Source organism: Lingula anatina, chromosome 1, assembly GCF_051362555.1.
Source record: "Lingula anatina isolate TDL-2025a chromosome 1, LinAna3.0, whole genome shotgun sequence".
Lineage (NCBI taxonomy): Eukaryota > Metazoa > Brachiopoda > Lingulata > Lingulida > Lingulidae > Lingula > Lingula anatina.
This window is the reverse complement of record NC_141767.1, coordinates 20,588,635-20,602,725: the sequence shown is the minus strand read 5'-3', so window position 1 is coordinate 20,602,725 and position 14,091 is coordinate 20,588,635. Positions and strand designations below refer to the sequence as shown.

The 14,091-nt window shown below is 36.1% G+C and overlaps 2 protein-coding genes across 4 annotated transcripts in view; both read left to right on the top strand.

Moving 5' to 3' along the window:
- The first annotated feature begins 736 nt into the window (after positions 1-736).
- On the top strand, positions 737-4,502 carry LOC106176340 (uncharacterized). Its single transcript, XM_013558680.2, has 4 exons — positions 737-928; positions 1,444-1,614; positions 3,183-3,299; positions 3,791-4,502. Exons 1-4 carry the CDS (start codon positions 874-876, stop codon positions 3,997-3,999), a joined length of 552 nt encoding a protein of 183 aa, XP_013414134.2. The 5' UTR covers positions 737-873; the 3' UTR covers positions 4,000-4,502.
- Positions 4,503-5,431: 929 nt separating this feature from the next.
- LOC106162469 (uncharacterized) overlaps positions 5,432-14,091 on the top strand; it is a 44,314-nt gene continuing 35,654 nt past the window's right edge. For all 3 annotated transcript variants that reach the window (XR_015331531.1, XM_086998118.1, XM_086998125.1), the window contains exons 1-11: positions 5,432-5,776; positions 6,117-6,276; positions 6,692-6,850; positions 7,250-7,341; positions 7,577-8,057; positions 8,346-8,568; positions 8,983-9,072; positions 9,351-9,562; positions 9,898-10,101; positions 10,497-10,671; positions 11,311-11,436. Coding sequence is in view for 2 of the 3 variants with exons in the window: in XM_086998118.1 (XP_086854244.1) it covers positions 5,460-5,776; positions 6,117-6,276; positions 6,692-6,850; positions 7,250-7,341; positions 7,577-8,057; positions 8,346-8,568; positions 8,983-9,072; positions 9,351-9,562; positions 9,898-10,101; positions 10,497-10,671; positions 11,311-11,402 (2,205 nt within the window). In the remaining variant the exon portion in view is untranslated. The remainder of the gene's footprint in view (positions 5,777-6,116; positions 6,277-6,691; positions 6,851-7,249; positions 7,342-7,576; positions 8,058-8,345; positions 8,569-8,982; positions 9,073-9,350; positions 9,563-9,897; positions 10,102-10,496; positions 10,672-11,310; positions 11,437-14,091) is intronic.

Here is a 14,091-nt window from a genome sequence, read left to right as displayed (position 1 = left end):
TGGTGTGGTTTGTTAAGGAAAGAATGTTTTTATTATTATTATGTAGTTAAATACTACATTCTTCATAATACATGTAACTGTTATGTAACATAGGCTGTGAAGATAATAAATGGTTTGTTGAAAAAATTGTCTTCCTGATGTGATAGAAATTCTTTTTAAAAAAACACAAAGATACTGGCTACATCACATGATAAAGAAGAAGGTGTAAAAGAACCTTTCATTATGCAAAATCACATATGTCGTTGACTATGTGTCATTGACAATTTGTTTACCAAAAACCAATGCAAAGATAATTGTTTTTAAAAGATGTTAAATGGGTTATTAATTGAATACATTTACATGTAGGTATTTATATTGCCCAAAGAAACAAGTTGACTATTCTAAAATTGACAAGATGATGATGAAGTGAGACATAACGATTAATCCAGAAAATATGTTTGAATAACAGAACGAGCCGAACATAATGCCATTTTGAATTTTCTGATAGCAAAAATCAAGGGATTTTTTTCCATAAAAAAACTGAAACCATGTAAAAAACAGATATTTGTTAAGTGCTCTTGTAACGCTATTTTCATTTAACCCACTAAGTATAAGATCGTGAAAAAATAATTGTCTACTAGTGCGTAACCATTTAGAAAAGACGCGAACACATCTTTCCTCACGTCTCCCGCCTTAATGTTGACAGCACAACTAACACATTTTACAGGAATTAATCCAGGTGTGCTTTGTCACCATCATTTTATACCTGACGCATGCGCACATCGGTAGCTGTGACTAATGGAGAACGACCGGAGAGAGGGCTTGCTATGATATCAACAGACCCTGTCTTCTTCGTCCTGTGATGTTTGCCAGTTGAATACTGGGCAGAGAACAATGGATGTGAAAAATTCATATTTAATATTCGTCTTGGTGCTTTTAACTGGTACAGGTGAGTGCTTAATTTAACTCTCGACACGCAACAAAGTTTAAGTCGTGTTTGAATTTGTGACCTAAATATGAAGTTGGCACTGAATGCGAGTGATATTTTGGAACTCAGTTGATGTCCTGTTGACGTTTAACTTTAATTTACTGATAGTCAAGTCGCATTTTTCATCAGCCCATTTTCCGAAGATGTTACTATACCTGTCAATTTCTATCCGCCTACATATATGAAATGTATACACGCGATAAAACGGGTGTAACGATTTCTTTTTATTTCACCTTAGACCCATCATGAGTATATATTGTGGGTCCTTGACTGGACTGAAGGTGCAAATGCGACGGCAAAAAAATGAAATCTGCGATTTCTTTCATAATGCTGTGCACATAAATACTATTATAACGCACGTTTTAATGCCTGAAGACAAGTAATTGCAAAACCTTAACGGGACATGGGACTCTTTCCCCTCTTTTTTTCATATTACCACGTCTCTCTTTTATCATACGCTTTATGTATAATTCCAGTGTCTGCTTACGAATCCTGTGAACACGACTATGGGAAATATGATGGATTCAAATGCAAGAACGGAGAGTGTATCAATCCTAAGTATATGTGTGACGGAGAAGCCGATTGTATAGATGAGAGTGATGAATCTTGGGAGAGAGCTGGATGCACCATACATAACCAGAGACGAGGTAAGACCCCCCCCCTCCTCGTGCTTCACCTTATTATAGAAAATCAAGATTTAAAAAAGATATTGAATGATAGATGGTGTTAAATTCAGTCCATTTCATGGATCCATTGGTAAATTCTGATCATGTGATCAGTACAGACACCTGAAAACGAATGACATTTATTAGGCCACACTTTTTTATTTTTATGGATGACATCCTGCGCGCGCACCGATTTTCGTCCGTTCTCCAAAAAAAAAAAAAAAAAAAATCCCCCCCCCCCCTCCAAGGAAGTCGGTTGTCGCAAACGTCGTTATTGAATTTGCCGGAAAATGCAATCGGCAATCCTCGGCTAATTCCGCAAGCTCCATACTGTCATTGTCGACTGCGGAGACATCCGAGTAGTTCCGAGTGCGGAAAATGAGCTTTCTGCGCATGCGTATTATCACCACGTGGAAATATGGCGGCTTTGCCGTCAAATTCATCTCTAGCATTAATTTCAAAATACACGACAATTAAAGTCATAAAGAGAACGGGGGCCGTCGTTTTGGATTGGTTTGCCATTGATGTTGGACATTAAGATATCACCCTTTTACAATTATACGAAAGGCTGGCCGCGCCCGGAAAATTTCAGTGACATTCTGTCCAAAGCAGCACATACCAGGTTTTTTTGTAGCGAAAAAAGGGTCGACAAGAGCGTCGTGGTATTTGGTGGACTGAAGGTCGGACAGGCCGCCCGATAGTTGGTTGCTACGTGTGAGTCGACGTAGACAAAATGGCATCGACCTAAATTACTTTTTTAGCTTTGGTAGTAGGAAGCATAGGCCTATCTTTGCTTCATTTTTTTAACAATTCTGTGAAGTGTTTACACTGCTTTAATTTTCTGAGAGTAGGCCTACAAATAAAGACACGCTGTTTATTTGATATTTGTTTTATTGATTGCTATACCAACAGAATGCATGAAATAACCTTAAATAGATTTGGTAATATGCAGCATATATATTCATGACTTTTTACCTTTCTACGAAGTAGGCCCTATTCACAATGCTTTAATATTTTGAGAGCATGGATAAAGACATGTTGTTAGTTTGATACGTGTTTCTGTGGTAATTTAGTGTTTCCAGCTGTGTACTGAAAACATAACAATTCTTAAGCATTTTTTTTTTTTTTTTTTTTTGGACCGTTTTTTTTTTTTTTTCGCCCGCTCGCACCGACTTTGGGGTCCCCAGAGGATGTCATCCATAAAAATAAAAAAGTGTGGCCTTAGGGAACAAAGAGAAAGCTATAACTGTTGAGTGAAGATTTCGTAAGGGAACTGTCCTATAATGCTACACAGGACATGCATTTGAAACAAAAAATGTTTTTCAATTGTACGAAATTGTTTGTACCACTTTTTAAGTCATCAAGTATATTTGAGGCTTTTTTCAAAAAGCGCATAGAAGGAAAAATCTTGGCCATCTAGTCTTTTCCAAATTTTTGGGCCACTTTGATAAGCTATTTGTTATTCAAAGGGTTACTTTGTCTCATCTTTTACATAAACTATCATTTATAACATATTTGTTATTTATACCTAATTGAATTTCATTTGGCAGGTTACAGATGCTACAAGTGTGTTGACTGTGAATTTTGGCACATGAACATATACACCACCGGGTGCCTTTACGGATGCAGAAAAACTATTATTAGTAGCAGTCCTGCAGGTGCTATAGGTCTGTATAATAATAAATTGTAGACAATTATATTTCAAATACGTTAACTGTAGTATTTTGTGAAAGAAATAAATTTTGATTTACATTTGTTAAATTCTGAGTTAGCTAAGTTGCCTTTGTCTTGCTTGGCATAGACGTGCGCTTTAGAAGAAAGTAACATATTGTGAAAGTAATTAATTTTAAAGTGTTAGGTCAATAATTTTATCGTTTTCACTAGACGTGTTTTTCATTACATTGCTTACATAGGAGGCGGTAAGTCACGCTGAAGTGTTTTAAAGATAAAACAGCTTTCTTTCTTTTTTTCTTGAAAAGGTTGATGTTTGTTTCTGATGTTGTTAAATCCATTTATTAAGAATGGTGGGATTTTGAATGAGTTACAATAAAGACACTCAAGACAACATATCTTCTGTCTTTAGATATATTTCAATATAGATACAGTTGTTCTCAATTGTGTAACATTATTTGTAAACTATATATCGTTAACGTTCCAGACACCACTCTCACCAGGACCGTGTCACGTGACTGCGCAGTGTATTCCTCACAACGCCCCGTGCGCGACGAATGCCTCCTTCAAAGTACGGAAAAGCGGATCGATTGCACATGCCTTTCCAATATCTGCAACAAAGCTCAGACGATAAAAACAAATGGAATGCAGTTTTTGTTAGGACTTCTAGTTTTTGCTGTCGTCTCAATCATTTAAATTTGAGAGGTTTTAAAGCTCAATAAACACTTTTGCTACCTGAGTTTCAGAGAACTCACGGGGACTTTCATGACAGCGCTTACCGTTATGGAATAAAGAGATGATGGTCCAGGTCGGCGGGAACATCCTTAAACTCAGGGGAATTTTGCTATCTTCCTCTTCAAATAGCATGACTTCACGGAGAAAGGAGTCCCCCAACTACGACCCCTCCTTGTTTGCTGTGTACTAGGCGATTTACCCAACTACGTAGACATTTCAAAACAGCCATTGAATTGTATATTGTTTTGTATAAATTTATTATTTAAATGATAATCGCTGTAAGTAAAGGTTTTTATGCTATGATAAGCTAAATCTAATTTAAATGCAAAAATCTAGTTTCTAATGTAAAAATGGAGTAGATAATTGTTTGGGATTAGTTTCGATCTCATTGCAAATTTTGTCCCATGGAGTGTAAATACGCTTGTACATTTTGAAAATAATTTTAAATAAAGACACTTATTTTCTTCGCTTGTGCTGTATGGCGCTTCCTGCAAATCACAAATATAATTTCTACAAATATAAAAAAATGAATATATATTTTTACGCTTACGTTATCAAATTTTTAAGACTTTGGCTAAAAACCCGCCATTCAAAATGTATACCCCAGTAGCCTTGACTTATAAGATTTTTTGTTAAACATTTTAGTTGCTGATTGCGTTCTTGGTGAAATATGGACGAAAAAAATGTTTCAAGGTGCATTCTAAGTATGCCTTATTATTTTAATAAGAAAAAACGAGTACGGCATGTGCAGATTTATTTTTAACGTGAACAGTTATATCATTAAGTATGTAAATCGTCATATTTGCTTGAAATAACTTCGAAGGGGTCGTGTGATAGAATGTGATTTGAATTAAAGTATCTGCGTTTGTGATTATTTTTGGTGTTACATACAACAAATTACTCGTGTGATGTTATATCAAGTCAAACAGTATCAACCTTGCAAACTTGAAGTTCGGTGATTGATTTTAATCAATAATGAAATGAAAAACTTGAAAGAAAAGGCCGTCGATTAAATCAAAATCCTGCTTGAAAACGACAAAGGAGTCGCTGTATGAAACGGAAAGACTTGCTGTATGACTTCTTTGAGTAAAAAGAATACCGATTTGATGAAAGGGGAAACTTCGCGTGCAATCCAGTACCCGGCCCGGTGCCCATGTAGGCCCAGTTCAGTTAGGCCTTTTATTATTCATTATGCCGCCAAAATCATTCTGCAGCTGGACCTATCAATACAAACGCCTTCCAGACATCATTAAGACTTTGAATCCAAACTTAATATTTTCAAAATAAAATCAATAAATATTAATTATATATATATAATAAATATTAGAAAAAAACCGAGGGTGCCACAATCAGGGGTCTCGGGAATACCTCTCAGTAAGCTAAATTTAGAACATCTCACGTGATGAGGAAATTTACTAAACATGGCGGTGTGTGGAACGGCCGCCGTGGTGTTTTGGTGTTTATTTTCGTCAATTCTTCCACTAATAGCCGATTTTCCTTTCCGAAATACTTCGTTAAGCTGGGAGGATCGCGTGAACGATCTGGTGGATCGATTGAGCATCGATGAGTTAACGTTGCAGATGGCTAGCGGTGGAATGGAATCTTCGGGTCAGGCGCCGGGAATCCCTCGCCTGGGTATTCACCCGTACATGTGGACACAGGAGTGCCTGCACGGTGTGGTGCATGCTAGAAGGTCCACATCGTTCCCACAGTCTCTCGGACTAGCTGCTGCATTCAGGTATGACTCTGGGTCAAAAAAATTTGTCATGCAACTCTTAATTATTTCCATGGTCAGTTCTCTTTATATGTTTTTTTTAAAGATGTCATTGACTTCATTGATACTAGAAGTTTTTCGTTCTTGTGCGCCTTGTGTCACGCTTAATACTAGTCGATGAAAGCATAAGTAGGAGGGGCAGAAGGCATGCAACATATTTAGAGATGAAATACGATTTGCACTAAAATGCACTGTAGTTTATTCTAACTTTTTAAATTAAACTTTATTTATAAATTAAAGTGTATAACATAGTGATATATATGTATATCTCAGAATGATGTTTAAAGCTATACTTTTCTTTCAGTCCCGAACTCATTTACAATGTGTCTAGAGCAATAGGCATGGAAGTACGGGCTGTTCACAATAACCACACCAAGTATGGTCAGTATGGAGATGACTCTGGACTGTCCTGCTTCAGCCCAGTTGTGAATATCATGAGACATCCATTGTGGGGAAGAAATCAAGTAAGTTTCGAATAATATTTACATTGTATAATTTATTGTCAGGTATTGTACTGTTTTATGTTGCATTTTTATTACAGAGGAGCAGGGGCCTAAAATCAGTTTGACTTGATTCTCATTTCTGCTTTTTTATTGAATTAGTGGTTTTTAAAATTATGTCAAGATAAGGCAATATCAAATTTTATCAAAAAATAATGTAGTTTTTGGTAAACTCAAAATTCCATTTTCCAGTTTACATTTGTACATAAGGTTGTGCAATATATAATCTATATTTCAAGTCTGACTGAGTCAGTTATGACATAAGGTGATTACTGTATTAATGTTTTAAAAATATTCCTAAATGAACACCTTTAGATTGTGTCATTTTGTTCATTAAAATTTTCCCAGCAATAAAGTATTTGTTAAACTCTTTTTCTAGGAAACCTATGGAGAGGATCCTTACTTGACCAGTGTTTATACTGACCATTATGTCCGTGGCCTACAGGGTGACCACCCCAGATATGTCCTGGCCAGTGCTGGGTGCAAACATTTTGATGCTTATTCTGGACCAGAAAACTCTTCTTTATATGATTCTGAGGTGAAAAAAAATATGCTTAAGTCTTACTTATCTGAGGGTTGTTAAGGGCATTTTTATACGAGGATCGTTTTTTAGTGACACTGGCATGAGCACTGATGTAAAACAAAATATTCCTAGGTATCATTGTTGTAAGGTTATTCAACAAAGCATTTTTTTTTAAACTTTGACATAAGAAGCTCTGAATCCCAATGTGTTTATGAACATGCACTCATAACACAGATTTGCAATGTATCCAATTTGCAAGGCACGAAGGCAAAATGTATAAATATCTGGAAACTGTTCTGTTATTCCATCAGACTAATTATTTCATAATGCGTTTTTGTACTAGTCTAGTACTTGTGTTTCTGTTGCTCACTAAATGTGGCTAGATTTTATTACTTATTGAATACAATGTTTCAGATATCAGAGCGTGACTGGCACCTCACCTACCTTCCTGCATTCAAGCAGTGTGTGAAGTCTGGCAGCCTGGGCTTCATGTGCAGTTACAATAAGTATGTGCAAAACAAAAAAGAAATTAAATTGCGCCATGATATTAAAGTTTGTCATGTGAAAAGGCTCATTACACACATATCTGGGTTTATTCTGTAGCATGCAGATCTTCTGATAAATAAAGACATTGTAAGATTGCAGTTATTTTATGTTTATTTACAAGTTTTGTGATATAACATGAGACTAATGAAGTACATGGTTTATGAACATGGAACACTCATTACTTCTATGTTTCAGAGTCAATGGAATCCCTTCATGTGTCAATAGTAAAATGCTTGATAACATACTGAGGCAGCAGTGGGGTTACAAAGGGTACGTCATCAGTGATATGGGTGCACTGGAATTCATCATATCTGTCTTTGGATATTACAACAACACGATGGACACTGCTGCAGCAAGCGTTATGGCAGGGACAAACCTGGAGTTGCCTCACCGCTTGGCTCAAGATGGCGTGTTCATGTCTATTCCTAAAGCAGTCAGTGCCGGAAAACTGACATTTGATATAGTAAAAGAAAAAGCAAAGCCCCTCTTCTATACTAGGATGAGACTGGGAGAGTTTGACCCTCCTGAATTGAATCCATACAGTAAAGTTGATATTTCTGTAGTTCAGAGTTTGGCACACAGAGAACTGGCAGTGCAGGCAGCAGTGAAGAGTTTTGTGCTGCTCAAAAATACAGATAAATTTCTGCCATTTCAAAGGACATTTGAATCCATAGCTGTGAGTATTTATTAAATCTTTTATGTGTTCCAGCATTGATTTTTTTTTTTTTTCGAAATGTTTTACAGGTTGATCTTTTTGTGATTACAATTACTATACTAAGGGTCCAAAAGTAAAACAAAATGAGGAAAAGAGTGACCTGTTGTGATAATTCCTTTATTTTTTTCAGAAAACATTACTGAAAGAGGGGTTTGCATAAAGCTAGATTACATCTATTGATATTACACATTACTTTGAATCTGTCATTGAACTTTGTCATTTTTCTCAAATTGAAGTTTGCATTTCCAGGTTATTGGGCCTATGGCAAATAACACTGACCAATTATTTGGAGACTATTCTGGGAATATCGACACTGCTGTAGCACTGAACCCCCTACAAGCATTGAGGACCAAAGCTCTGTACACAAAATTTACAGCTGGTTGCAAAGACACCAGATGCGAAGAATACAACAATGAGACAATTTTAGAGACTGTATCCAAAACACAAATTATATTTCTTTGTTTAGGGACAGGTTAGTTGATTTGAAAAAATATATAATTTAATCCAGCTCTGTAGTAAGTGGTTGACCTTTTGTTACAGGGGTCAAGTACACGCCAAAGGGAGAGATCAAGTAAATAATTATAAGGAAGCCTTGTCCACCTCAATCTGGCTACAGTTGTGTAGTTTTTGCCTGAAAGTAATGTGCATGATCACTACCAGTAGATACAGTTAATGACTTGCCAGTTAGTTTTATTTTCAAGTCGGCTATTCTCTGAAGCAATGGAAATATATGCAAAGAAACAAAATTTTCCATGATCCATTATACTTGATACTTAAAAAATCAGTTCACACGATGGTTACTCTATCATGGACCTTCTTCTTTCTTTGAATATAATCTTTAAAAGCAAGATGATTAGAAGAATATTTGAATCCAGTTATATTTCAGGTGCTATGGTAGAAACAGAGGGCAAGGACCGCACAGACCTTCAGCTCCCTGGAAACCAGCCCCAGCTTTTGAAAGATGTCATGCAAGCAGGTATTATAGAAATATTGTTACAATCACCAGGTGACACTAGATTGTAATATAGTTCTTGCCTCTGTGGCAAACGGTTGTGGATTTGATATATCCTGGTTATTTGAATTCATGTCAAATGCAGTATCTGCAGAATTTTTTTCTTTATTATTATTATTATTATTATTATTATTATTATTTTATTTCATTTTGTCAAAAGGATGTGACCAGAACATGCTTCACTCTCTACAAAGGCAATTTGTTTTAGGAAAACCTCCATATTTCAATTTGTTGTATTTCAGCCAATGGCATCCCAATTGTCCTGCTCTTATTCAATGCGGGACCACTAGAAATTTCTGCAGCGAGTCTCAATGACAGAGTGCCAGTTATCCTGGAGTGTTTCTTCCCTGGTCAGGCCACAGGAGAGGCTCTCAGACTGGTGCTGTGGTTGGAGGATCCCAAGGCCAATCCTGCTGGCAGACTGCCTAACTCATGGCCAACATATTTAAGCCAGGTAGCAGCTATATCAGATTTATATGTAATAGTGTAATAGTGTTGGTTTTGAAGTCTTTGAGTTGATTTAAATTAAACTCTATACAGTTCTTTTATTTTAGTTTATCGTTTACATTCTTCTTGAGATTTTATGGGCATTTTATGGACAAGAATTTTTTTGAAATAGCAAGTTTTTAAAATTTCTTCAACTTGCAGTCTGCAAAGATATAAATGAATTTTTGCAATAGATTTTGATAATGGCAATAAAGTAAGCTATAATCAAACTGCATTTTTCATGAAAATATTTTGACATGAAAAAAAAATCAAACTGAACACATATAACACACATTATTTCAGGTTCCCTCAATCTACAATTACAGCATGGCAGGTAGAACATATAGATACTTTGAGGGATCTTTACAGTACCCATTTGGCTATGGGTTATCCTATACCACCTTTAGCTATACCACAATAGATGTATGGCCACAGACTGTTCTAGCAGGGGGCAGTGTATCGGTCACAGTTGGGGTGACCAACACAGGAATGTATGATGGAGATGAGGTATGTTGTTAATGGAAGAGCAATCCCATTGTATTTTCCCCCTATGCAGCATTATTTGTCTTCTCTTATAGTGCCCTTTCCACTTTTACCAATATAGTTCAAGGATTTTGAGATGTGAAGTTCACTTATTTATTTATTTATTCTTTTGCATATGTGTGAGATATGAAAAAAAAAGTTTTCGGAGGGAAGAAATTGTAATTCTGAAAAATACCTGTGAATTAGTTATTTCATACTTTCAGTTTAAAGGCATACACATCCAGTTTTATGACTGTTTCAGAATATTCACACCTTGTATGCGCTTTATATTTACTTGATTATATAGCCACATGGAACACATTTTCTCATGTTTTTTTTAAGGAGAAATTGTCAGCTGCTCTTTTATAATTTGTTCCCAGGTTATCCAGCTATATATATCCTGGCCAGATACAAAGGAGAAAATGCCCAGGGTCCAACTAGTGGCATTCAAGAGAATATTTATAAAAAGTCTACAAGAAATTAAGTACAAATTTACAATAACAGCTGATGAAATGGCTGTGTGGAATGAAACATTTGGATTTCTTGTTGAACCAGGTAAGTGTTATAATTGGGTATCTTCATTACTGATATTTCAAACCTTATGCATCAACATTTGAAGTAATGCTGACAAAGGCATTGTGTTGTGGAAATATATTTTGACCAAAATCAATTTTGCTCCAATTTAATAAGTAATTACCATGATAAAGCATGGACCAGTCCCAGCCCATAGATATATTGCACCTAAAAGATCACATTTTCAGTCAGGCTAGCAGGCTACATATGTGATAAGACAGCCAAGAAATATTATACCTCTGTTATTTTGCCCACCTCAAATGTAAATGAGTCAAATCCAATGCCATTAGTTTGGATTTATTCTAATTGTGTGATATCATAAACTTATTGTTGGCTGACTCAGTAGTAGTGCAGTAAGTCAAAACAGCTTTACTGGAAATGTGGTCTATATGAGGTATACCTAACAATGAGTGTTAGCGTTATTGTTATCCAAGTTTGTATTCACTTACATCATGCAACACAGTATAGAACACCACGCTTGGTACATAAGCATTAAGAGATTCTCTTGTCATAATTATTATTTGTTGTGTAAAAGAGTCCTACAGAAGTGAACAATTTTTCATTTAGATGAACAATGGTGAAATAATAATATCAACAATTGGATTTCTGTATTTCAATCAGGAATTATCCAGGTGTATGCAGGAGGACAGCAGCCAATGCAAAGTAGTGCATCCAACAATATCCTCAGTGCTAGTTTCAAGGTTGTGAAGTGATTCTTCTGAATTTCAGTCCATGAAAGCAGATGAGGTATGTGTCATGTGCCAACAAGTAACATTTTTCAGGACATCAGTGTCCTTTTGCTGAGGATTATATCCAGCGGCTAGGAAAAATGCAGTGAATTTCAGATTTAAACATAATAGCAATAACTACTCACAATGGAGCATGGGAATTTTATTTTTTATAACTACATGATTTTGCCTGTAGCTTGAAACACCCAATTCGACTCAATATCTTCTCTAACTTCTCTGTGTCCAACAATAGGAGTCCTAAAATGCATTGACAGAATACAGCATTTTAGAGTCTGCAGTCTCACAGGAAAGGTAATAAAGCCCCCCCCCCCCCCCCTTTGTCCCTGCAAATGTGATCAAGGAATACAATTCTTTCTGCATATATATATATAAATGACATGGTGCTTATGTATTAAATTGGTGCTTTTGAAGGATTGTGCAGGCCTGACTGCTTCATAATTTATGTGCAGTACAAAAAAAAAAACAACAACAAAAAAACCAGCTTACATGGGAGCAAATTTAAAGTAATTGTAACACCAGCGTGAGCGCTGGCGGTACACATGGTTTCGGTCCCGTCCTGATCGTTCCGCCGGCTCCGTTGGCTCCGCCGGCTCCACCGGACGGCTACCGTTACCGCTTCTTCTCCTAGACGGTAAGGGCCCCCGTACCCATCTCATGGATTTAGGTCACCTATAATCTCAACTCGTTCCACGTAAAATTTGGGCTTTGTCGGTATTGGGGTCTGGGTGTGGCACTCATTGCAATGCACCCTTGTCTAAAAATGGCAAAATTAAATGCTAATTATCTACCCTACGGAAGGAGTTATGGGAAAAATTTCTATAGACGGCTTTCCAAAAGTCATATGTGTAGATTTCAAATATACCCTTGGATTTGACCTTTGATCTCTACTTCAAGGTCAAATGGGCCAAAATTTTTAAAAAAATGAAATTTTTTACGAAAAAAATTTTTTTTGCCCTGTTATTCAGACACCACACAGACTTAACCAATAATATTATTGGAAAGTGTTACCCTTCAGGTCATCTTTCATCTCCATGAATTTGGGGTCAATCGGTGCATTTTCACGGGAGTAGCGGCCATAAGATACCGAAACTGAAAACTGTCTCTAATTCGGGAACCGTTAATGCTAGAGACCCATTCTTTTTTGCATTTTGTAGAGCATGTAAAGCCCAACACTGGGGGTGGTCTCGGTTTTTTTTGTATTCCATATGGTTTTCGAGTTACACTCTATCAAAAAGTACATATTGGTGGTAAAAGCAAAATGTGCAGTACGGTAATGGATAATAAATTTTGAACTCTGGAAAAATAAAACATAAGGCTTGGCAAAGCAGACAACTTGTGTTCAAAAATGACATTATTTCATCAAATTTGAACTTCTGAAACTTCAGAGCACCTCCTATTTCAAGAATTTTGACCAAAATGACATTTTCTTTATTTTAATTAATTTTTTCTGTACGAAATTTAAGGCACATTATGGTAACTCCAAAATTATAACATCTAGTCCCTTATATCTCCAAAACTGGCAGAGATAGGTCCATAGTTACTATTGAAGTTGAATAGGAAGTCATATACTGGCAATCTTACTATGACCTTGAAATTGACCTTTGACCTACTTTTCACCATGAACTGAACTTTGCAAATTTTTCTTCCCTTTTATCTCCAAAACTGGCAGAGATAGGTCCATAGTTACTATTGAACTTGAAAAGGAAGTCATATACTGGCAATCTAAATGTGACCTTAAAATTGACCTTTGACCTACTTTACACCATGAACTGAACTTTGCAAATTTTTCTTCCCTTTTATCTCCAAAACTGGCAGAGATAGGTCCATAGTTACTATTGAAGTTGAATAGGAAGTCATATACTGGCAATCTAAATGTGACCTTAAAATTGACCTTTGACCTACTTTACACCATGAACTGAATTTTGCAAATTTTGCTTTCCTTTTATCTCCAAAACTGGCTGAGATAGGTCCGTAGTTACTATTGAACTTGAATAGGAAGTCATATACTGGCAATCTAAATGTGACCTTAAAATTGACCTTTGACCTACTTTACACCATGAACTGAATTTTGCAAATTTTGCTTTCCTTTTATCTCCAAAACTGGCTGAGATAGGTCCGTAGTTACTATTGAACTTGAATAGGAAGTCATATACTGGCAATATAAATGTGACATTAAAATTGACCTTTGTCCTACTTTTCACCATAAACTGAACTTTGCAAATTTTGCTTCCCTTTTATCTCCAAAACTGGCAGAGATAGGTCCATAGTTACTATTGAACTTGAATAGAAAGTCATATACTGGCAATCTAAATGTGACCTTGAAATTGACCTTTGACTTACTTTTCACCATGAACTGAATTTTGCAAATTTTGCTTCCCTTTTATCTCCAAAACTGGCTGAGATAGGTCCATAGTTACTATTGAAGTTGAATAGGAAGTCCTATACTGGCAATCTAAGTGTGACCTTGAAAATGACCTTTGACCTACTTATTATCATGAACTGAACTCTGCTAATTTCTTTCTCTTTTAACTTCAAACTTGACAGAGATAGGTCCATAGTTACTCTTGAACTTGAATAGGAAGTCATATACTGGCAATTTACTGTGACCTTGAAATTGACCCTTGACCTACCTTACGAAGAACTTAAATTTGAT

Excerpts from the sequence above, each read along its gene's own strand:
- LOC106176340 (XM_013558680.2), top strand. The coding sequence starts at position 874 with ATGGATGTGAAAAATTCATATTTAATATTCGTCTTGGTGCTTTTAACT. Across the intron at positions 1,615-3,182 it reads CATACATAACCAGAGACGAG|GTTACAGATGCTACAAGTGT; the intron begins GTAAGACCCCCC and ends TTCATTTGGCAG. Across the intron at positions 3,300-3,790 it reads CAGTCCTGCAGGTGCTATAG|ACACCACTCTCACCAGGACC; the intron begins GTCTGTATAATA and ends TTAACGTTCCAG.